The following is a 24,924-nucleotide window of genomic DNA, read 5'->3' on the forward strand; positions in this document are numbered from 1 at the left end:
GCACAAGCGGGCGCAGAGCGGGAATTTTGTGATAAACCAATCTGCCCCAAGGTCCACTAAATGGAAATTATCACCACCGCTGTCTCCGAAGCAGACCCGGTGGTGCAGGGTCGCCCGCTCCGCTTTAAGGGTATCAGAAGCCATGTGCACATCTAGGCGGCGGGGAGCTGGTTTGACTCCGTGCGCGGGTAGGGCCTTGGAGCGTCATAAACAGTGAGTTCACGAGCTTAGAGGACGGGAAGATGTACGCGAGCGGGCGGAAGGAGTTTGGAGCTTTGGTGGAGCGGAGTGGCGTGAGCTCCAGTCCTGGTAACGACGGGGGGGGGCCGGTGGTTAAGTGGGAGCAAACGTAAGAATAACGGCTGGCAAAGGATATGATTCTGTATTAAGGTAGATGTAGACTAAGCGACTTAAAGACTATAGTAGTATAAAAGAAATCAGAGGTTTTTTGCCTAGGTTCATTATTGTTTGCGCCGCAAATCGATCTAGGTAGCCCTTTGTGGACACACTTCTCGCAACAACCTTTTGGAACATCTAATTCAGGGAAGTGTCTGACTATGAACGAGGATTACCCTTAATGAACTTTCACACCGATAAGAGAGCGATTGAGTGCTTTGAGCTTAAGAGGACTGATATAATCGCAGTACTTCCCCACGGGCGTAGCCCGCTCCGTGGTCTTGAACCGGATCTTATACTTCTTCGACTGGCGCGGCCTCAGCGGGAACGATCGACACTGCATGCTTCTCCTTCCTAGTTGCTGTGCGCTAAGCTGTTCAAGCCGTCCGCTCCGGCACGTCCCGCCTCGCTATTGCAGCCGGCACGAACCTGATCCTCGGCACGAGCAGACGGATAGAAGGCGGTATCGCGGCGGTCGTCTAAAAGCTGTTAAGCGATGCTATCGCTGATAGGGATGCTATCGAGTGCGTCATCTGTAAGACGGGGGTGAACCAGGATGGGCGCACTAAGGGAATCGCGGCACCGAGTGCCGATGCGTAGATAGCGCTGGTGAGGAATACGTATCAGCGCGCGGGACTCGATCTGAGTACGGCTTAAGGGTGACCTTACTTCTTCGAGGGGCATAGCACAGGGACGCTGGTGGGGGAACCCATTAAGGCGGGGCCCATCCATCGTGCGATTGGAAGTCGTATAGGGGATGGTGGCGAGGAGGAGAGGCTGTTTATTGGGTCCATCAAATCCATAATCGGCTATACGGAAGGTACTGCAGGGATCGCAGGGCTGATGAAAGTATCCCCGGCATTGTAGCACGGGGTAATCTTACCCAACTTACTGTTCGAGAAGCTGAACCCGGCTATTAAGCCGTTCTCTCGAGACCTCAAGGTGCTAACTAGGGCCGTGGGGTGGCCTAAGGTTGCGCCGGGAGAGCCGCGGCGGGCTAGCTTGAACAGCCTCGGTTTCGGAGGGACAAACGTACATGCCGTTATGGAGAGCTACGAATCGGCTCTCCATCTCAACCATCCCGCTGACGAGAATACGGAGCACCAACCGTGTCTTCTCCCCTTCACGTTCTCCGCGCTCATGAGGTCGACCTGTAAAGATCTCGAATATTTACGCCGGGCCGCTGGATGCGGCGGGTACCAAGGATGTATACGAGGTCATTGAGGTTGACCGATAGTGATTTATCCAAGACCTCGATAACGTCTTTCAGGTTCCTCATTAAGGACAAGGCGCGTAATGGACCGGTATGGGCAAGGAGCTAATACAGCATTCACCTTTCGTTCAACCCTGTCTTGAGCAACTCGAGGCCGCACTAGCGGCGCTTCCCTAAGCGGACCGGCTGTCTTGGTCCCTGAAAGCTAAGATCTTGGCTAGTGGTTCCATGTCGAGGCTGAACACCGCCGCACTCTCCCAGCCCGTTTACACCATGGTGCAGATTATCCTGGTGGACCTCCTGTGCGCAGCCGACATCAACTTTGCCGCTGTCTTTGGCCACAGCTCTAGCGAGATTGCTGCGGCGTCGTTTCCGCCCAGGAAGCTGCCGTAATTGCGTACTACTGGGGATTGTATTCAGGCCTTGCCGGCGGGGCGCCCGGATAAGCGGGAGCGATGATAGCAGTAGGTACAAGCCCCGAGGATGCCGAGGAACTGTGCGCGCTGCCGGACTTTAAGGGGCGGATATGCGTCGTAGCTTGCAACTCGCCAACCAGTGTCACTCTCTCGGGGGATGCGGACGCTATTGAGGAGGCTAAGGTGATCTTTAATAATAAGCGCAAGTTTGCACGAGCGCTGCGGGTCGATCTTTTATACGGATGTTGCCTAGTCCGGAACCAGAACGGCATCGAAAGCTTCGCTGAAGCGCTTGGGCTAGTGTGGAAGAACACTCCTGAGGGCGTGGTTGCCTCCGAGCATTTCCACAAAGCCGTCCACGCGCAGCAGTAGTCCAAACCAACGCTCGTCAAGAATCTGCCCACTAACCAGTGGGACCACGACCGCACCTTCTAGCACGAGTCGTGCCGGTTCAGGGCACGAGAACTTAGTTGCGGCTTGGAGATATCTCTGCGTATTTCTTACCATCTCTCCTGCCTTCTCGAAAGGCGGCTCTTCCGGACATAGTGGATATGGACGAAGACGAGTTCTACTCCGAACTAAGGAAGCTTAGGTATCAATATCTAGGATCGTTCCAGGCACTTCGGTCCATAAAAGAAAATTCTGGCATGGCCGCGGTCTAGTATCCAAGCCGTTCATGGGCGATATGCATCTGTCTGAATAGTAGCTACTCGTTCATCCAGGGTTCCTCAATGCGGCATTCCAAGCAATCTCCTTGGCATATTCCTGGCGAGGTGATGGCGTTTGTGGTTATTACATGTGCCCACCTCCATCAGCCGCCTTAGGGTAAATCCAGCCGTATGCCGTATCAACTCGGATTCTGAACTAGCTTTTGACTCGGTTGTAGCTAGTAACGACAGCGTCTTTGGACAAATTGGCATCTGTGGTAACGTCGACATCTACAGCGCAGACGGGAGTCAGGGGATAATCCAGGTTAAAGGCATCAGCGTCATTCCTTTTGCAGCGGCCTCGGCAACGTAAGATACGCAGACATTCTCCGACAATGTCTTTAGCATCGCTTCGCCAGACGGCGAGCTCGCAGTCGGCGGGGATAGAGCCCCTGCCGCTGAGATTGAACTAGGCTGGGTGCTGGAGCGCATCTCGTACTTTTACCTCCGGTAGCTCACGCTCGAGATCACACCAGAAGAAGAAGGGAAGACGGAATGGCACCACTAGAAGCTACTTGCCTACGCGCGGCACATTGTGGGATAGGTGAACAGCGGCAAGCAACTATACGGCAAGAAGAAGTGGAACAATGACGCAGCTAAGGACCTGCATCGGTTGATAGATGTACATGCCGACGAGATTGAGGTTCGCCTTATGCGTAGCGTGGGCGAGAACCTGGCTACAGTCGTAAGGGGCGAGTCGGTCATCCTGCAGCACATGCTGAAGGGTAGTATGTAACCGATATCTCCTTGGGCTTCTCCGAGTCAGCGCGGGAAGTGTAGTCGGAGTATGTAGGGAGCATAGTTTTCCAGGTCCTCGATGCTGAGAAAAGTATTATCGGCCAGGAATTCCAGGAACAATCATATGATTAGGTGATTGTGTCGCTTATCCTACATGCGACCAAGGATTGCAGTTCACACTAAGCAACGTACGGAAACTGCTTAACCTAGCCGGATACCTGGTCATGCTCGAAGTCACATCCATAATATGGTGCGCATATCCTTCACGGTAGGCAGGTTGTTAGGATAGTGACTTAGCGCCGATGCTAGTTGTCTGTAGTCCCTATACGCGTCTTCTGCTCCGCGTCTTCTGCTTAGTGGAATACCCTGATGCTATAGTCTGGCTTCTCCGGATAAATGGTGGTCGCGTCTGTGGTCGTCGCCTGCTTTGCTCCATGCCTGCCACCTCTGACTCGCTTCTCTGAGGAACGACCGTCTCCGGGTCCGGCATACAGTTGTCGTGATCCTCGTAATTGTGAGTGGGAGTCACAGCGTTTATGGGCGCGGAGAAGAAGCTGCTCGAGCGGGGCGTGCTTCCGGCTGTAGGCGTGCTTCCGGCTGTGGGCGTAGGTGGGTCTGGCTGTGAGGCTGCAAATAGCCGTGCCTTCTTCCTAGAGGGAGGCATTATCTTCTTGAGATGATGGGCGCGGTGGGGTCAACGCGCGCTGAATGTGTTGCGGATGCGGATGAGGCTGACGGCACAATTTCTCTAACCTTTCCGACGGCCAGATTGAGGCGGGCATCATTGATTCCGCGCGGAGCAAGGCTGTAGATACTATCGCTCACATGCGTAGACGGGGAAATGGAGATGTAAGCTCGGCTTTCCTAGTGGCGCATATTGTCTTGACGCCTGATGCGGTGTCTCGCTATGGAACTCGGAGTGCTAATGATAAGCTACTGTCTCTATCACTAGCTCGTCGTGGCAAGGTTAATCGGAGGGCCATGGCCGAACTGCTCTTTAGAATCAGCTATGTAGGACGATTGCAGGTAGTCAGAGCAACGGGTCCTTGAGCGGCGTGGGACGGAAAGTTAAGGGAAGATGAAAGCGGTCTGGCCTTCTGTCCTAGGCGAGGCAGCGCAGGCGCACTCCATCCACGCTGCGTCTGGTTTCTTCCTATAGCTGGCAACCTCTTGCTGCTCATCAGTGTGCAGGCACCTCACAGCGAATAATCGCTGCAGCAGAAGGCGATTGCCATGAGTAAAACAGCTGCGAGGTGGACGATTCAAGATCTCTGCGGTGAATGAATATGATAGAAGTCCTGCAACAGAGGACGATTGTCACGGGCTTAGTCAAACGCCTAAGATATTTGCAGTGTTTGCTTCGACGGTCGATAGGTGATAAGGCTTGCTCGCGTCTTTCCCATCTGATACTGATATTGAGCAGTCTGAGACGATGCCTGATGACCAAAGGAGATGGGTACGGCGGCTTAAGTAGCTCATGGTCTTATCAGCGAGATCTGGCGTACTCCCAAGCTAGGCTCTCCGTAGCCATTTAAGATAGCACAAGCCAAACGATAAACGCGCCATTTCTCTTGACGGGCAGCAGCGCACAGTCAAACGTACCTCGCCGTGTTCCTGCCCAGGTACAGGCTATGGGATGCGTCGGTGCCGGTGCTTAAACCGCCTCGGTAGCCCTGGTACATCACCCGGTGCGTGAGGTACTTGATGCCGGTGCCAGCAACGTACTTAGGGGCGTGAGCTGAAGCCGTGGTGACGGGAGAGACGTGCAAGCTCACTCTGCGAGTATCCGTGGTGCGTATCCGCGTACGGCGTGAAGACGGGGACTACTAGCCACTGGTTGCGCCTGATGCCCTCGATTTCGCCGGGAGACAGGTGCGGGTTGGCAGTGCGGAAGCCCGGTGAGCTGGTAACCTAGAGGCGGGCGGTGGTGAGCTGTGCTTGAGAGAGGTCTTCAATGGACATGATGGTTGAAATGCTTATGAGAGTGCTTGAAGTTTGTGATGAATCGAAGCTTGTGAGGTTGCTGGTACTGAAACACGGTGGAGCTAGGCGCCTAATATAGCTGAAGCATTACTGCAGTAACGCTAGAGTTTGTCGTGGTGATGCAGGAGCTTACGTAGTGACGATCGAAGCCCGCGCGGTGGAGATCGGAGCCCGAGGTGATGTCTGAAGTCAGGCAGCCATCTAGAGATGACGATTAAAGCTTGCGGTGTGACGGCTGGAGCCTGGGGCGACGATTAAACCCCGTGGGGGCGACAATTGAAGCTCGCGGTGACGGTCGAAGCTCGCGGTGGTGACGGTCGAGGTGTAGGTACGATCTTAGAGCTAGGCAACCATCGAGGGGTGGTGTATGCGCTCAGGGTCGATCGTGGGGTGACGCGTAGGCCTCAGGGTCCATTGCGGAGCCGGCGTTTGAGCCTCAGGGTCCAGCTCTTGAGCCTTAGGGTCCAGCGCTGGGCTGGCTCCGGCTGCCGTGCTTCAGGTGCTGATGTGCTGGCTGTGCGGGAGTGCTCTGGGCGGCTGCTCATAGCTCCAAGCTTCTGTGGCTCTCTCTGTTCCCAATTGAAAAACTGTTCCGTAGGTGAACCTGCGGAGGGATCATTACCGAGTATCGGGTCCTCGTGGCCCGCACTCCATCTCCAAACGTCTGTCAATCGATCTATGGAATTTGATTCCTAAGGATGGTATGCAGCGCGATCTTTAGGGACGTGGGCACCCTCCCGTGCAGGTTGAAGATCGAGAGGTAGGCCGCGCTGAACTGCATCTTCACGTAGCTGTTCACAGCTCCAACGGGGATGGGCCTCAACCTGCTCAGCTTCTTGTCCATTCTATAGATACGATGCGCTTCCCGATGCTGTTATTGATCGCTACCTTGACCGCGAAGCCGAGCTTGTTACGAACACCGATGATGGTCTGGGATAGATGCGCCGATATACCCTCGGACTGGACCAGAGCTTTGCACGTCCTGCAGTCGGTGGCTCTATCCAACAACGAGATGCTGGATCTGGGTAGGAACACATCTCTGGCCGACGACGCGAGGTTCGAGGGTGGCTACGTTGTGCCCCTGGTACTGCGCTGCTACAAGGGCGTGATCGTGATCGACGGCAACTCCTTATACGAGTCCCTAATGTCGAAGTTGCAGATCTTCGTAGATAGGTGCATATCCGCGATGAACTCCCTGTCCCTGCAGTCGAGGCCGTCCGTGGCCTTGCCCGAGGAGGCGCACAACGTGACAACCGGGGAGGTAATCGTGATGAGGACGAGGGGCAGGTACGTGGTTGTGAAGGTTGTGTTGGAGGTTGTGTTAGAGAGAGGTTGTGTTCAAGGTTGTGGCTGTGGTGCAGGATGGACCCACGATGCTGGGGCAGATCATCAACGAGCTCATCTCCCTGAGGAAAGAGGGCGAAGGCGAACAGGGACGACATCACGAGCTGGACCATCAAGATCCTCCTGGTCAGTATCTACAGCGCGATGGTGAGCAAGCACGGGACTATATCCTCGAAGATGTGCGCGGAGGCTACCACGTGCGCGGCCAGGTGCTTCCTTAATAACATGATCGTAGTCACGGAGAGGGAGAGGTACAAGGTCGTCTACGGGGACACGGACTCAATCTTCGCCTAGGTCAAGGGAATGACCCCGGACGAGTGCATGGAGCTGGGCATGAAGCTGAGGGAGACCATCGACGGGAGCATGCAGGGGACCCCGTTCGTGGAGATCCGCGCGGACATCAAGGGGAACTACAAGACGATTCTCATCACGGCCGGGAAGAACTACGCGGTGGTGGGCTGGGACGGGAACACGGAGACGAAGGGGATGACACCGGTGAAGAAGGACACGTTGCCTATCGCGAAATACGCCGCGACCAAGGTGTTGGATATAATCAACTCCAACCGCAGCCACATGGACAGGAAGATAATGGTGAAGGGACTTCATTAAATGCCAGCCCCACTACAAGTACAAGGCCACGAACGGGCAGAGGGTCAGCGTCCTGGTCGACATCGGGCTGGAGTCTATGGACGTGGACAAGAGGTGGGTCCTAGACAGGATTACGGGTGCGGTCGCCACTATCCTCGAGGCGGCGGACATGAACGACGTCAGGGGCCTAATCTTCTCCTATAACATGGCCGTGAAGTAGAACAGGAAGAGGGGCGTAGCGTGATTCCGATTTTGATCGTAATACTGTCCAGAACCATCGTCGCGTAGCTGCTCGTGTTCGCCTGCTTACTCACGATCCTGCGCCGGTTGTGGATGTGTCCGTGAACCAGCCCTCGTCCAAGTTCGTGTCGATGGCCCTATCCTCGTTCGGGAACACGCTTATGTTCGTGTCCTTAAGGATCTTCGCGATCATGTCCAGATCCCTCCCCCTAACCGAGTACAGTCCGTCTCCTCGTACGTATCCCGGCTCTCGTGCGGGATCGGGTCCCTGAGCGCGTCGAAAAACGGATCCTCGTCCCTATCCGCGTCCAGCTGCATGTCCACCACTGTGCTCGTGTGCTCGCCCCTGCCCAGGTCCCTACGCGCGTACGTATCCCTCGTCTGGTACTTGGTGCCGGCCGGGTCGTAGATTAGGTCCACCCCCATGTCCCCACGCGTGATGCAGAAGGCGTGGTGGTGGCCGGACGCGGACCTGTGTATGGCCATCTTTAGGACCGGGTGGTAGAACCCGTCCACCTCCTTGGACCCACACGTGCAGCACATCCAGCCGATGGTGAGGGCCTTGCACCCCCTATTGCAGAGCCCCGTGCCCATGCACACGCGCGTGGGCCTGTTCCTCTCTGTGGTCGGGGTCGTGGTGAAGCACTCCCTATTGTCCAAGAGCGTGTCCGGGTGTCTGCCGCAGTACTTGTACGAGATCGTCTCCTAGTGCCCGCACGCGTTCGTGACCGTGTACCTCGAGCACATCCTAGAGCTGTCGTTATCCTCGATCGCGTTCATGGGCCTCTCCCCGTTAGCTGCATGGTGCTGGACTTGTCGCGATCCGCCTCGCGTGCCTGGTCTCGGTGCGATCCATGGATGTAGTCCCGGCGGCGAACAGGATTTCGACCTGGTGCAAGGTTATTAGCACGCTGCTATCCACGAACATCGAGAAGACCTTACATACTAGACATCTGCCTATGCCCGTTCGAGTACACGGTCCTGCACCCGCTGCGCAGCATGAATGTGTACATCTCCGAGAGCTTCGTCAAACACCTGAGCGCGTTGCCGGTCCTATTGCACCTCGTGATGCGCGTCCTGAACCTACACTCACATAGGGGCACATCGGGTTCGTGTAGCCGCACACAGTGCAGATTAAGTGCCTTCCCAACGAGTGGTGGGCGTACGGCTCCATAGTTTTGATCGAGCTCGACCCGTCCTTGTAGCGAACTCTAATCACGTGCCTGGAGAGCTACCCAACCTCCTCCGCCTCTACAATCCCGTACTCGGACAAGACCGGGTCCTGGTGCCTGCAGAAGACGTCGATCCTCCTGGTCCTGTTCTAGAGCATCAGACAGGTGCACAGCTACGTGCCCGCGCGGGTGGAGGTGGTTCTGGACCATATCGGCCAGCTATCCATAGACATAGACACTTTAGCCCTACCGCTAATACGTCTACTATTAACACTAAGACCTTAAGACTACTATAAGGATTATTAAACTCTTTATATAATTTATACCGCTACTTTTGCGTGAGGCTAGAGTGTAGAATAGTCGTGTTAATAAGCGTAACCCTATAAATAATTTCGGCGATATACCACGCGTTTATAGGCAATACCTCGCCTATAATTAACTTTTAATACCCCTTATATTTTACTAGGTCTAACGGCTTAGTCAGCCCCTAATTATAGATGAATTATAGTAGAAAGTATAGTATCGCCGAGCCCTAAGTTAGAAATTCTAGTTACTCTTTTACTATACCTATAGTAGAATTAGCCGGCTCTTAAGTATATATAATAATAAACTCCGCTTCCTTATTTAGCTTCTACTATTCTTTAATCTACTTAATATACGTGTTGTTTTTAGCTAGTGTAACGTTATTATTAAGATGCTATAGAATTAGCAAGAGGTTTATAAGGGTAAGATTACGTAAAAGGACGACTAGGTACCGGATAGGTTCCGCCTTTTTAGGTATAGGCGCGCCGCCTAAGGGAGCGCTAGTGGTATTAGCCTATTTTTATACTATTTCGCGATATTTATTAACGTAGGCTCTATTTGCGTTACACGCCTATTAGTCTAAAGTTCCTTGTATAAAGCCTTAGGGTTTACTTATAAAATTATACTTCACCTTAACGTAGTGGATAAATTAGTACTTAAGCTCTTTAAGCGGGCGGCGCGGTAAAGTAACTATCTTATAAATTACTCTCTTAAAAAACTGCCTTAATTAAATCTATAACCTATTAGAGTTAGAGAGGTTAGAAGTAGGCACTCTATTAATTATAGCTAACTTACTAAATACGTGGTACAATTTCCTTACTATAGTAACTTTCTTCTTCGCGAGTAGGCTATATATACGGCCTAGATCTATAGCCACTAACCTCCTAACATTATTAAGAGAGAGTGAGTTAATAAGCTTATAGATGTCCGCCTAATTAGAAGCAGCTTTTTTAAACTAACTTTTAATAGCTGTATTATTATTAATCGCTATATTAAGTGCCTTATAAATAGGATCCTAGAGGAGCTTTATAGGGGCTATAATATTCTGCGAAAGGTGATTAGTAAAGGCTAAAGTATTTTAAGTAAAGAACTTTATAGAAGACGGATAGATAAGAAGTAGTAGTAGTATAGAATAGAGATTTAGTTATATATACCTCCTTCCTATTTTGCATAATTATTACTATTAATAATATTATATAGGGTGCTTGGATTAGCTTTAAAGCAGCCTAGTTTCTTATTAACTTATTTTAGATCTTCTATAACTCGTCTGTAACTAATAGGCCGAAAACACCTCTAAAGTGCGTCTTCTATAGCTTCTTACTCTAGGCCTCCTTTTTATATTTCTCCTTACCCTTTATAATCTTTAGCGGCGTGTAAGAGACTAGCGAATAGTAGATAGTTTTCTTATATAGCACTCGCTCCTCTAGTAAGTTATAGTTTATAAAAAAGATTATCTTACTAGCATGCGGATCACTATAGTTAAAGATGTACTTTATACTTAAAGGATATTTATCGAGTTTAGGGTACTTCTTAAGCGTAGTAGAGTTAATCTACTAGAGCGTATACTCCGCGCCTAAGCTTATATTACTATAGGAGATAACAACCTTAAAGTGCTTAGCTTATAAGCGCTTAATTTCCTTAAGTGTTTATATTACTAAGCCCGGAGGTATAGTGAGTAATATTAGCTAGTATATACGCTAGCTTTACTCGTTTAGGTCTTTATATACAACCGACTATATTAATATAAAAAGAAATAGGCTAATAGTCTTACCGAATCTAGTGGTATCTAATAGGATTCTACTATATAATCTTAAACCTCTTAGCGCGGCCCTAGCTACTATCACTTCCTCTTATATAAGATGCTCGGGCGGTAATAGGCTATTAACTAGTACTTCACTAAAAGCCTTAATAGCTAGCCTGCATGCCGCAATTACTTACTAAAACTAGAAGTCGTGGTTGGTATATTAATTAAGAAGTGTAGAGTAGTATATACTAGGTATATTAGTCGGCTTTATACTAAAGAGAATGAAGTAGAGGTCTACTATTGGCCTAACTATTACCGGCGTGCTAGTTATAGCGTCTTGTATTATATAATAATAGTGGTTAGTGTCAGCCTAACTATCGTCTATAATTTCTTCGTCCTAAGTAAGCTATTAGTTATAAAGAACTTTATATCTAGAAGCGGTAGAGAACCGGATTAGAGCACTTTACTTTTAGATAAATATCGGCTATATGCTTACTAATCTCTCTAGCCTTATTTATTACTTACTACTACTCTACTATAAGTTTAAGTGCGGTTTTAGGGGGCTTTTTTAGCTTAAGCGACATTATGTAGTTGCCGCTAATTATAAAAAGAACTTTATTATAAAAGGCTTAAAGGCCTTTAAGAGTAGTTACGTCGTGCCTCTTATAGAATATTAAGAGCGCCGCTTAGTCTTCTAGTTATAGAAACTTAGCTAAGAGATTCAGTTTAGCGTATTCTTTAGTGCTACACCTATTTGCGCTAAGCGTTAGCTCTAAATAGGTAGATAATGCCCCCTCTTTTTAAAGCCTCTTCTTCTCCTCCTTCTTTTTTTTCTCCTTCTCCTTCTCCTTCTCCTACTCTTAATTCTCCTCTTCTAACTAATTAGTAGTATTATTGTCGATTCCGAGTGCGCCTTTAAGGGGGCTAGTAAGGTAGATGTTATTATCTTAAATAGTGAGGAGCTTCTATAGAGTAAGGGGTAGGTTTTTAGACTCCTATAGATCCTCGCCTTCCTTTAGGATCTTAAAGATAATATATACTATTAGCTTTAATAGTGTAGTGTTAAGAAAAGTTCTTTAGACGTCTAGTTATATAATATTATCTAAATTTATCAGTTAACTTAAATCTAGAGCATCTTTATAGGTTAGCTACTAGGACCGGATAGTTATCCTTAGCTACTAATAGTTAAATTACCTTTATATTATGTTTCTTACTATAGTTCTATTATTATATAGCCTAGGATCGGCGGCGAAGCGCTAGTAAGTACTTAGTAGTATGACACCTAATTCTTCTAGATACTTATTTAACTCTTTAAGACTATTAAACTTCTTTATATATTTTTAGATAATAAACTACTTAGCTTTAGGTAAACTCTCGGCGCGCGCTATAGCCTAGGACTATAGCGGTACTTAAATGGATTTCGGAGGCGGCCGTATAAAGTCTAGTAGGTGGACTATCTAGATAAGGGTGCTCTCGTGTAGCTTCTCCTTATTAAGACGTATGTAGAATAAGTTTAGATTGCTTACTAGGTAATTTAAATACCTAATTATTATATATGTCTAGTTTATAGCCTTAAGCTTGTCTTTACTAGCGCGCGGACTAAGTATAGGCTATAGGAGCGTAGCGAAATTAAATTCTAGTAGCTTAAGGCCTAGTGTAGTTGTGCTTATAGAGCTTATACTTAGGGTAGGCTGTTTTTATTATATCTCTTTCGTGCTCGTATTAGTAAAATTCTTTACTAAAGCGAGCTATCTCTATTAGATCTCCTTTATATTAAGATTCTTGCCTCTATATAGGGACTTAAGAGTATATAGAAGTAAGTGCGTAAGTTCTATAGCTCTTATAAGAATTATTCACCTGCTTCTCGTTCTTTAATAGTTTTACTATCTGGATCGGCTATTGCGCCGCCGCCTATTTAAAATTAAGGTTATTAAACCGGCTTGAAACGTCTCTTATAAGGATAAGGGCATTTGAATAGTTAATATAGGGGCCTATCTTCCTATACTAGAGCTAGATATTAACAACTTGGAAGTAAACTATATACTACTTAAATAGAGCCACGTTAGTAAACTATTATAAGCTGCGTTCTTCGCCTCGTACTCTAAATAGTCTAGAAAGCTTTTTATATTTAATAGCTACCTTAGCCGCTTAATTGCTATAGTTTTCTTATAGTAGGTGACCACGCCTATTATCCTCTTTCTCTTAAATGTATTAGATAAAAAGCACTTTTTAAGATTAGATAATTAGATACGTACTTTCTTTAGTTGCGACGCTATTAAGACTACTAGCTTTAGAGGGCCGTAACGCCTTCGCGCTTTCGCGCTTTATAATATTTGTAATATAGTTATAAAGGACTTTATATAGAGCTATTATAGGTGCAATAACCGATTATAATAAAGTGATATTAATGTAGTAATATATAAAGATAATGTAAGTAGTTTATAGTAGTGTGAAATATAGATAGAGCGTATACATGTAAGTAAAGAGCGGGTCTTAATTGCGTTAACTATTTAAGTGAATTAGTGGAGCTAAAGAGGGAGATACTAGTCGTGTAATTATAGCAATACCGCGTAAGCATAAGGCTAAGATAGAGACGAAGAAAAAAAGTAGTAGAGCTAAAGAGAGGAGAGAATAACTAGAATAAAGAGGTAAGGGAGGTTAAAGGATATAGAATTAGCTTAAATAGAGAGGGAAGAAAGTTTTAGGCAGCTATATTTAGAGAATAATAAGGGTAGTAAAGTGGAATAAAGTGAAGCGAAATAGCGTAAAGTGGAAGTAAAGGGGTTATAGTATAAATATTAGTGTTAATACTTTAGGAGAGTTTCGGGAGCCCTTTACTACCTATTACTATATATTAACACCTAAATCCGGTAAGATAAGATCTAGCGAGATAAGACTGAGTAAAGTGAGGTTTAATAAGATAGAATAGTATTAAGTATAGTTTATAGAGAAGAGAATAAGAGCTAAAGAAATATAGAGGAAATAGTAGATAGACCGCTTTTACTAAAGACGGTCTATCTAGAGGCTGTTTTATATAGTTAAGTAGTAGTAGTAGTACCCTTACTATCTCGCTTTATTGCGAGCGCTCTACTAATAATAGCTGCGTCTTTATTATTTCGCGCTTAAGTCGTTATATCTAGCCTATAAAGTTCTTTACTTAAAAAGCCCCTAAGCCTCGCTGCGCTCGACTCACCTGTTTCTTCTATTTAGGAGAGAAACCCCTCTAAACCCCCCCGGCCTTACTACGCTCAAATAGGAAGTTATTACTATTATCGCTGTGCTATTAATAAAGGATATAGGCGTAGAGTAGTAGAGGTGGTGTAGGAGGATGAACTAGGGGTTATTATATAATAAAAGAATGTTAAGTTAAAAGTAAAGGGTTAAATGATAAGTAAAGAGAGAAGCTTTATATAAAGGCGGAAGTCTTATATAAAATACGAAGGGAAACCTATTGCGTGATAGTTGCGCGGAGAAGAAAGCTTTATATAAAGGCGGGGGTCTTATATAAAATGTAAAGGCGGATCTATTATACGATAGTTACGTAGAGAAAGAAACTTTAAGAGACTATAAAGGGATTTATTATTCTTTCTACCTACTTCACCTCCTTCTACTTCACCTTAATCCACTTCATCTCTCTTACCTCCCTTACTTTTACAATAATAAACTTCCTCACTCGATGCATCTAATAACCTCCCTCACTCAACCTCTAAATACCGCAATTAACGCCGCCTCGAGCGATTAAGCTCTCTTATCTAGCTAAGCGCGTCGCTAAAGCTATATATCTATCTACTCTATCTATTTACTCTAGTCCGTAAGTAGCTTTAGCGCTATAACTATAACGAATCTTATCTAGAGCGGCGACGCGCTATAAGTCTATAAGAATTATCTATAGTAGTCGATTAAAAACGTCTTAGCTAGATTTAATATATAAAGCCTCTTACTCTAGATAGAAGGTGGCGGTTTAACATTAAAGAACGTACTATTAGCGTTTAAGTAGTAGAACTAAGCTAAGCTTAAAGGATTCTATAATATTAAGGGTATACTTATATACTTCTCGGATCTAGCCTTTATACGCGTACTTATTACTATACCCGTTCTACTACTTAACCTATAGGATGTTGTACTTTAGTTCCTTATCCTCTATAGTAGTACCTCCACGAGCGTGACTTAGAATAGAGAGTACTTTTTAAGAGAGCTATACTAAATAAGAGGATCGGCCCGCTAGAGGTGGGTAGTTATTAATACCACTAATACTACTAACGCTGCTGACACTATAAGGCCTTATAGCTACCGCAACCTCGATGTCTACCGTATACCTCTAACTTTAACGCGTATAGAGGAGCTAGTTAGATAATTTCTCTATATTATTATTACGCGCTTCGACCCGCATGCTCTCTCTCTTTAGCTCGCCTTTAACCTACTTACTAATACTACCGCGAATACTACGGGAATTAGTAGGTTAATTAGCGAGAGTAGGCTCTTAGGGTTTTGCGAAATTAGAGAGGCCGGCCTACTTATATACTAAAGTAGTAGCGACGCTTTCCCGCCTAGTATATTTAGTAATATTAAACCCTTCTACTAGGGCGACCTATTACCGGCCTTCTTTCACCTCGCCTATATGTACTAGTATACTATTAGCTAGAGAGTGTAATTAGAGTAGCCGGTCCTCTAGCTACCGCTCTCTACTCTTAACACGGCTCGGGTCTTAGAGGTAAATAATATATAAAGTATAGCGGCGCTATCTCTTCGCGAAGGTTAAGGGTATAGAATAGGGCTCTAAGTGCGTGGAGCGGCTGTAGATGATTTAGGCATTTGCTTTTATACTGTAGGTGGCTATATAGTAGACTTGCCTACTAATAGGCGAGCGATAATAATCAGAAAGGTCCTTTTCTCTCTCTTAATAACTTATTTAAGATAGAGTTATAAATACTTTAAATAGTCTCTATCTGCCCTATCTATACCTATACTTTACTAGATATAGCCGCCGGACCGGTAAGACTATCTATATTATACATCTTTATCGGCCCGGTAACCAAAAGTACTTTTTAAGCATAGTGAGGCTAGGGGGATTTAGAGAGAGGCACCCCCCCTAATAGAAGATTAGTGGTTGGGTCGCCTACGGTAATAGGATGCTATTACTTCGCGAAAGGAAGAATGCCGCTGTTGTATCGCTACACTCCTCGTAGGCGGTAGCGGGAGTCCTCTTATAAAAGAGTAGGGTGGTTAGGTCGCCTGCGGCGAAAGGATGCTGTCGCTTCGCGAAAGGAAGGATGCCGCCGCTGCGTCGGCTGCGCTCCTCGCAGGCGGCGGGGGGTGGTAGGTGCTCACGCCGTTCCCTAGACTGTCCGTGGCCCGTAAGTTACTCGTTCTTCGAAGGGACGGCAATATCTATAGCTTCCATCTGTCGCAATTGTTGCAATGGATCTGAGATCTTCATCGCCTCACGGTTCACCTTTATCCCTCAAGTCAGTCGCACTTGAGTCTTGACACTCGGGACACTATTCAGCCCATCTCGAATGTCTTGTCTCTAGGCAGAAATCCCTCCCCTTTCTTTCTTTCACATCCTCGGAGCCGCCTCTGCAGCATGGAGATCCGTGCTCTTCTGTTCTGGAGCACGTCGCTCGCGGCCCACAAAGCTGCACACCTGGATCAAGCTACGAGACTTCGTTTGATGCAGAACTGTCTTATTATTTATTAGGGAATGGGTCTAGCTTACTCTGGACCACTTTCCCTGGGGCCCTTCATAGGAAAACATTCTACTACCGCCTTTGCGAGTCCCTTTACTTAATGTTACTGTTCACTGCGCCTCTCCTTCCCTAGAAACCCGCGATCACAAGGCGAACTCCTACACAACTTCCTGCAATCCCATCAGCGCCAGCTCGTCTCGCACCTACCCAGCTTCAAGCCTGAAGACCTACCACGCAAGAGTGTGGCCCGACTTGCTCAGGAAACAGAGCCGCTAAGCCCGCTGTTAAGAAGCTACCCTAGCTTCCCTCTTCAGCTAAGGTACGTTTGGGTGTCTCGAATCTTACCCCTCCACCGTAGCTGCTAGCGGACTTACGTATTATATCACCCCTTAGACTCGAGACATCGCTCTCGTTCGGAGCGGTGCGTCCATGGTACGCCGGTTGCTTGGACTCCAAAATCTCCTAGTTCAGCTCCCGCTGCTCTCGAAGGGCCGCCTCTTTTCGCTCTGTCCTTGACCGTAGCTGTGACTCCTTTTGACCCCATTGCCCTCAGACTCGAACACATCGCCCCTCAGACTCGAATACCTACCGCAAGACGCAGGACGTCAAGAGCTCGTGAAGATGTGGGCTTTTCTTTTATCAATAATAGCCGGATGTTGGGCCGCCGTCGCGCTGCTGGTATCCGTCGGGAAAGCTCTTTATCTGGGGTGGTATGGGGAGGAGACCGAGACCTTGTTGGCGTGGAACGTATGGCAATGCCGGCTCTACCTGGTAGTATTCTGCCTGTTGTTGTTGCTCTCGGCTGCCTACAACCAGAGGGGCTGGTTTCTTACTAGGTAGGCGCAGCGCGTTAGCCTATCCAGCTACTAAGCTTCCTCTACTATTATCGCATTCAATATGTCTAGGTTGTGTTTTGTGGATTCCTCCTACTTATACTGGTTGTTCTACTACAAGCAAAACGCTGACTATGCTAAGCTTCAAATACCCCCAGAGAAACCCGCTTGAAGCGATCCTCAACGCCTGCGTACGGAACCTTCGTATTCTAATTCTGTTCTTCCACCACATCAGCCCTATTACCTCCGTCACCTCGTTCACAGCGATTGAGAACCCGATCCGGCCATGGTATACTCCTTTATCAAACGGCACTCTTCTGCCGAGGGAGAGTCGAGTCCGCCGTAGAAGTATTAGAGGCCTGCAGAAAGCACCATGCTTAATAGCACAAGCACAAGAGTATGGCCAAACCGCCGCGGTAGACGTCCAGAAGATGCCGGATCGTGGCATGGAGACTCGAGAAGCATGCACGCGCGAGTTAGAACAGACGGCCCGGCGGCTGAAAAAGCCGTCGCTTAGCCGCATTAGCACGGCCCATAGCTCCGCAGCACCCAAGGACGCACCTCCCCGAGAGGCCAGTAAAGTGGCCCAGAAAAACCGGAATTTACTAGCCGACGAATCCAACCAGCGCCACAATCTCACGCGTAATTCCGAAGACGCCGCCAAGCTCGAAGACGCCGCCAAGCTCCAAACCGAGCTCAAAGCCAAGCTCAAAGATCTTGAGGAAACCTGCAGCAGGACAGCTGAGGACAACGGCCACCTAAAGAAAGAGCTAGAGGATCTCAAAAACAAGCTCAAAGACCGCGACAAGGTCGAAGACCGCTGCCTACAAGAGCTTTTCATGGCACGGCCCCAGGTGTGCGTCATGCCGCGTGTCCGTGGCACTGCACAAGCAGACCATGGACAGGACCCTGTTCAAATAGAGATTCCCGCCGGCCAGTGCAATACGCTAAGACTCAACCGTTGCACGGCGGCCGGCCGCGGCACTGTCTATACGGACTTCGAGTTCGATCACGTATTCCCTAGCTTCTCCACCAACGGGGACGTGTTTGCAAAGGTCGAGCCATTAGTACGAGCCGCGCTACGGAAACCCCATATGTATTTTGCCATTATCGCAGACGGTCAAACGGGCGCCGGCAAGTCTTGGACTATGTTTAACAGCCGTGACGCCCTTGCTCCTTCCGCTGTCGAGTTAATCTTCTCCGTGTTTGGCGAGCAAAGAGCCAACGGGTGGCAGTACAAGCTTCGGTGCTCTGTTCTTGAGTCCTACCTGGAGGAGATACGGGATCTACTGGGTGACGGAGGCCCTAAGAGTGGAGTGGGCCTCCAGCGAAATCACGAGGACGAGAAGGTAGTATCTGGACACACCATAACATCTATCCAGTCGCCAGCGGCATTTTCCGAATTACTTCGAGAGGCCTTGAGTATCCGTAAAACAAGGGCAACGGACAAGAATGCGGCATCCTCACGAGGCCACCTCATTTGCACCCTCATCCTTACTGTGTCTCCTCCTAATGCCCGCGATGGGGTATTCGAGTCAAAGCTATTCCTCGTTGACCTTGCAGGCAACGAAAACATGAAAAACGATGCTCCAGGCCACCTACAAGTTGCTCGAGACACGGCGCACTATACAGAACTCACGGCCATCAACGGCACCCGAGTGAACTTTCTCAAAGCTCTCAGGAACTATGGAAAGCCTATTCCCCGCGAATGCACAAGCGGAAAAGACTGTAATGTAAATGAGATTTCGACCCGTCTATATATAGCTTCCGCTGATATTCCTCCAGTTAGTGCTGCTTCTACAAGACTGTCTCTCTTCTAAGGCAAGAGTCTTGCTCCTTCCGCACGTGAGTCCTTTTCAAAAGGATGCGGTTTCAACCATGATAACTCTGGATAACGCAAAGGATGTAAGTACAAAGAGAGTGCTGCGCCCCATGTTACACTACTCTCCCGAAAGTCTATTTCTAATGATAGTACTAATACTTACAGTAGATACGTAACCCGGAGACCCGAAAAACGAGCAAGCAGAAGCCTCAGCAACCTCCTAAGAAGTAGTAAACAGATTATCGCAACTAGCGACAAAGATTTCCTTAGTAGCCGTACTACAGTTACCGTCTACTCGCGCGCGCAACCTGAGCTGCCACACAGGTGGCACTTCGTCCAGTGACCCAGCAACTCAGCATCATGATCTGCCTTCTAACTGAACTACCACGGCGGAACTTCACCCAGCTACCTAGGTGCTGCCACGAAGTGCCCCTCGGGTCGGACTTCACCTGGCAACTTGTCGTATCAAGGGCCATCTCCCGAGCTGCCTACCAGCTGAACTCCCACCCGGGTGGGACTTCGTCCGACGACTCGGAATCCACCATCCGTCTACCTGCCTGCCGGCCAAGCTATCACCAAGCCCGTACTTCGCCCAGCAATCCTAGATCCGCTGGCGTCTGCTGATCTGCGTCCAAGGCGGTGTTGGGGCGTGCTGCGTCGTCATGGCTATTGCCGGATCCACGGAAGGGGGTTCCGGAGGCGTTAGTATCCTCACCTTAGAGCTTGATGTGTGCTAAGGCGGTTGCTCATCGTGGCGGCGGCACATGTAGGAGCTATGGTACGGGGCCGGGCTCGCAAGAAGCATGGTGTGGGCTTTTAGAGGTAGCTGCCCGCGTGGATGACCGAGGGCGCTAAGGTGGGGACGGGGAAACCAAGAGTGGTATAACTAGTAATCTGCCCGTACACTTGCTGCTAGTCATGTTACTGTACAAGAACATCCACTCGCGAAAGTCCGTCAGCTGCTAAGCATTGTTTGGATGAGTGAAGGGAAGAGGGTAGTGTAACATTCTACTCTACTAATAATAACCAGTCGCCGCGAATGTTAAGACTTGCTATCTCGTCCACATTGTTGAAGATATTAATGCTTACCCGTAGCTGCACAGCATTTTCTTAGCTGTCCCACGATTGAGCGTGCATTTCCACATCGGGCAGTATCCGTTTTCCGCAGGCAAGCCTGTCTACATAGCGGAATCACGGGTCGTCCAGTCTCTCTCTCCATGCCTATCGTTTCTCTTCTTCTTCTTCTTCAATAACAGCGACAAGACCAGCAACGACGATGCAGGGCGATGTATGTCGATCCCACAGTTGAAAGCGGATACATTAGAAGCACTAGGACAGCGGCTGGCAAGTGCGATCGCCCACGGAATGCAGAATACATTATCACACTAGTCATCTGTTCGCCGCAGGAAGGCGCGTCTTGTCTCTGGGATGTGTGTGGCATAACTATCAGGCAAGCAACATTTCCCATCTCGTCACAATAAGCCAAATGAAACGCCTCAAAGTACACCTGAGAAAACCGGGAAAGTGAACTCCGAGAAATACACAACATCCTCCCCTCGCAGCGTCTCAAGCGTAACTGTTATCGAAAAGAAGATTAAACGCGGCGTGCCCTGCACGGATGGTGACCTTATAGGCGCTGTATGCATCATTAGCGAATGGAGTGCTTCCAAGAACGCTTGCCTTACCTAGCTGTAGCATCAGCAGACTTTCAACTTTCCCGCAGCAGCGGCGTACACGCCCTGTTGTTTATGCTGGTAGCAGTACCAAAGATTGCCCGCTTCGCTCGCCAGCCCGGGACGCCGACAGCGGTTACCTTTGGCCGTGATGGCAGCGCAATACTTGCTGTCACTACCGCCGTTGCCCGTGAGACTAGGTACTGGGAACAGCCAGGTCTTGATAGCGTCCAACGTCCAGACCATGGTAATGTTCGGCAGGTCCAGGAACTGATAACCCCAATGCCAGGCCCTCCGGAAGCAGGGCTGTACGAATGCGATCGCCGAACGGGTTATGCCCGGGGAGGCGGCAATGACGCGACACACTAGGGGCCCGATGATAGTATAGAGCCATTGTAGCACATAGTAGACCATTACACCAATCTTGTAGAGAAGAATAACCCCCTTTCCGGCAAAAGTCAATACTCCGGCGACGAACGCGTAACACTTGGTGAGGAGGAGTACGGCAATGCTGAGGAAGAATACAAAGATGCCGAACGGTAGCCACCGAAGCACTTCCGGTAGATACCAAAGCATGTTTAGGAGGAGCATCGCGGATGTGTGTGGATAATCATTGGCAGAAGAGGAGAAGGGGCGTGTTTATTAACAGGAGGAGGGACGTCGCAAGAAAAGCTCCATTGCAAGCGGGTGAAAGAAGCCTGTGAGGCAGCAACGCCTGCTAGGATGATTCAAGCTGCTGGTAGAACATTTTGGTAAATATTGAACTTCAAAGGGGATCTGCACCGCGGGCAAACGTTGAATAACCTGTAAACAAAGAGGCCTGGCGGACGACGACGTAGCCTTCCTAGAGGCGCGCCTTCGCCTTTATTGCGGGACATGCTATGCTCCTGGCTCACTGCTGGGCTGCAGGTGGTTGTAGCATCCTCTCCTTCAGCCTGGCGTCTCCGGGTGCAAGCAGTCTGTAAGCCCGTGATCATGAACTGGTGGCACTCATTCAGGTGGCAGCCTCAGAACCGGCTGAAGCTCGGCGCCCGCAGAACGTTAGAACTAGTTAGCTCGATATAGATAGCTTCAGCAGTACGAATTATAGTGCCCGCTTGATTGGCGGCTTGTGTCTGTTACTCTCTCAAATAGCGCCCGACGTGAGGCTATAGCAAGCCATATTAATACTATATCCAGCCTAATAGATATCATTGTTGTGATGGTTATTTATATTCTAGAAACTAATCCTCCACTTCAACTAGGCACTAGATCTAGTAGCACGAATTAGTGTACTAGAATCCTTTATCAGACTCTTGAAGCGCCAGCAATCCAATTCTCTAGTACTATTAATATCCGGTATACAGTCCTGACTCTCATTAATTAACAGAGAAGCTTATAATAATTTAAGTACTAGTGGCACTTAAATACGCAGAGCTTGTAGTTAATATAAGAGATGGTATATTTAATATAGTCGGCGCGCTGCAATAGGATCTTAAATATAGTACTATAGATAGTAGCATAAGGAACTACCAAAACACTATAAGTTCTATATAATTAATAGTTTAGAGTAAATACCTAGAGTTATAAAAACGCGTGTTATTTACTAGTACTATAGTTAAAGTGTTCTCTAGTTTTTAGTATAAGGGCGCTATAGAGTTTAGTGGGGAAGATTTTAGTCAAAGCGTCGGGAGCGCATCTTTTAACAACGATGATTGGTCCTCGGGCCGACCGATCTTCCGGCGTTCTCCAAAACTACCAAGCTTCGACCTCCCTCCGCTAACGTGGCTACGTACGGCCATCTAATCAAAAACCAAATCGAATAACGGTCAATTGCTTAGCGAAATGAGATCATGACACAGCACGCATAGCGCCAAACCCACAAAACTCAGTCAGGTTCAAGATCGTCAATTTCCTGCCTAAACGGTTCCCTGCTTACAGGCTACGTACGCAAGCTGCTGGTACCTCGTCGGGAGGGAGGCTGGACATGTTCGTCCCCGCCCTAAACTGCCGTTGTCATTGCTACTGGCTTCTCACGGCTTGTTGAGGTGGTTTTAACCCTTGACTCCGTGTCCATTCTCCTTGGAGGTGGATAGTCAAATTCCCATGGTCTTCCTGAATAGCTCCATCTGACGTATCGTCGGCTGGGCGCTCTTGGGGTGCAGGTGTGGCTATAGGACTATCTCCTAATGACGAGCGGGTGTCGTTCGGATTAATTTGTCTTTGAGAACCGCTTCTTCTCCATATCTCAAGTTCATGGTCGTTATGTTCTCGGCTATGCTGGGATTTGTGCTTCTCCTCTGCAAATGCGTGAGCCTGTGGTTAGACCTTGAGGGAAGGAATCCGTACCTATATAAGTTTCGAAAGCGGACCAAACGGGGAGAAGTAAAAGAAGCACGGAACGGCTTTGTCCAAAGTTCTATCTATTATCCCCGGAATTATTTAGTCCACAGTAGTCTAGAACTGCCTCGCCGTTAGGTCCTTTATCACCCGGGATAATCGTCTTCGGCGGCATCGCAAACTTTCGAAGAAGCACTAACACGAAGAATATGAGAGCCATAACCACCTGCGAAAGGAAGACTACAAATGGATGAGAAAATAAACAAAACTAAAACAATGATTTTCTGATTCTCGCAATGTTTTGACATATAGCATCCCCGAAAGTCTTTTGACACACATACATAACTCGCCTAAGCCTGAGCTTGTCTTTGATTGGGGGCTAGACTCGGAGACGTATGAACTCCTTTATCTTCGCCCTTAGAGCCGTAGCAGATTGGAGTATTGAAACCTAGTACAGATAGATCACCGATGAAATAGGCAACACATACGTCAATGCTAGCACAAAACGATCTGAGACTCCGCCCTTCGGATTCAAAAGTCTCCTTAAAGCCCTGTATATGAAGAAGAACGCGGAGTGACTGAGACCGATTGAAACTATTAGAAGTACAGCGAAAACCATTATTAGGCCAATGCGAACTCGAGCTACAGCCTGGTGACGGTAGAAGGATTTCCTTGGCGTAATGACGCAAGCAAGGTGCGAGCTGCTTGATAGGTAGCTAAGGTATATAACCAGAGCAGTGTATTCCGTAGACGCCCAGACCGGCCCTGAAATATTTCCTCTCTGAAGGAAATGACCAGGTTTGCTGATATACACACTGATGAGAATGGCAACTCCCACGATAAGCTGTTGGTCCGCAAGAGCTAGGATTAATCTGTTGAGTACGGCTCGCCAGAATTTGTGAGTATTCATCGTATTATGGCTCATGTAACGAGACGATCGCGTCCGGAAGCTTTGAGGTAGAAGTCCCTTCTCGTCCCTGGTTTGGATATCTAGGATAGCTGCTATGATAGATGCAAATGTGGTGACGAACGCTGCGATCACGAATGAAAGGACTACCTGAATTGCATATGTGATCTTTAGGAGCTATCTTCGCCAAGCCGTCCGGACGGATGAGGTGATATGACTTATCCCTATACCAGCGACGTCTGGATCTGAAGTGTCACTACAAGCTTCGCCTTCTTTCCATATTATACTAAACCAAACAAAGTCTGCTATACCCATACTGAGGATCTTGGATGGCTGCGGTCGTGAATGTCAACCTTCACGGTTCGTCGACAATACTAAAGGAAGAAGCTGACTGCCGTTCGCGATTAAGCGCAAGTCGATTGCTTTAGCTGGCTCAACAGCGACGGGCAAGGTGTTCTCTGATCCAGCTTTATGAGGCTGAGGCCGCCTCGTACGTCGTGGTGCCGCAGCCTCATCTCACACGTGCACTCACCATGCCGAAAAGCAACCAAGCCACCTGCGGGTTGCAGCATGCGTGTCCCGTAGAGTAATATATACCGCTGGCGACGTGCAGCTGCATTTATCGTCGACACGGTGGAAGCGGACTTATGGGAGTAGAGTAGTCTGGCCATCTGAAGACTTCTCCGACTTCCGGTACGGAGCAACGATAGGGGGATTCGGTTTCCGAGGCAGTCGGTATTATAAAGGACTGAAGAAGGGAGCTCCGGATCTGGCCAGATGGTAGGCTGATGTGCCACATCGATGTTCTCAGAGCTATACAACCATGACAGCGCGTGAGT

At 48.3% G+C, this 24,924-nt stretch overlaps 5 protein-coding genes across 5 annotated transcripts; 3 read left to right on the top strand and 2 right to left on the bottom strand.

Annotated features, from left to right (window-relative positions):
* Positions 1–1,837: 1,837 nt before the first annotated feature.
* Positions 1,838–2,397, top strand: W97_08404 (uncharacterized protein; the record flags this gene model as incomplete). The annotated part of the gene is made up of 2 exons (XM_007786218.1): positions 1,838–1,998; positions 2,085–2,397. 2 exons carry the CDS (start codon positions 1,838–1,840, stop codon positions 2,395–2,397), a joined length of 474 nt encoding a protein of 157 aa, XP_007784408.1.
* Positions 2,398–6,375: 3,978 nt separating this feature from the next.
* On the top strand, positions 6,376–7,605 carry W97_08405 (uncharacterized protein; the record flags this gene model as incomplete). Its single annotated transcript, XM_007786219.1, has 4 exons — positions 6,376–6,714; positions 6,779–7,006; positions 7,092–7,388; positions 7,447–7,605. The coding sequence occupies 4 exons, from the start codon at positions 6,376–6,378 to the stop codon at positions 7,603–7,605; spliced, it is 1,023 nt and encodes a 340-aa protein (XP_007784409.1).
* Positions 7,606–7,695: 90 nt separating this feature from the next.
* Positions 7,696–8,111, bottom strand: W97_08406 (uncharacterized protein; the record flags this gene model as incomplete). Its single annotated transcript, XM_007786220.1, has 2 exons — positions 7,696–7,834; positions 7,864–8,111. The coding sequence occupies 2 exons, from the start codon at positions 8,109–8,111 to the stop codon at positions 7,696–7,698; spliced, it is 387 nt and encodes a 128-aa protein (XP_007784410.1).
* Positions 8,112–17,498: 9,387 nt separating this feature from the next.
* W97_08407 (uncharacterized protein) lies at positions 17,499–19,184 on the top strand (the record flags this gene model as incomplete). The annotated part of the gene is made up of 2 exons (XM_007786221.1): positions 17,499–19,092; positions 19,150–19,184. The coding sequence occupies 2 exons, from the start codon at positions 17,499–17,501 to the stop codon at positions 19,182–19,184; spliced, it is 1,629 nt and encodes a 542-aa protein (XP_007784411.1).
* A 1,699-nt stretch (positions 19,185–20,883) lies between these two features.
* Positions 20,884–21,450, bottom strand: W97_08408 (uncharacterized protein; the record flags this gene model as incomplete). The annotated part of the gene is made up of 1 exon (XM_007786222.1): positions 20,884–21,450. One exon carries the CDS (start codon positions 21,448–21,450, stop codon positions 20,884–20,886), a length of 567 nt encoding a protein of 188 aa, XP_007784412.1.
* Positions 21,451–24,924: the final 3,474 nt, after the last annotated feature.

The sequence above is a fragment of the Coniosporium apollinis genome, assembly GCF_000281105.1.
Source record: "Coniosporium apollinis CBS 100218 chromosome Unknown supercont1.53, whole genome shotgun sequence".
In the NCBI taxonomy this organism is placed as follows: domain Eukaryota; kingdom Fungi; phylum Ascomycota; class Dothideomycetes; genus Coniosporium; species Coniosporium apollinis.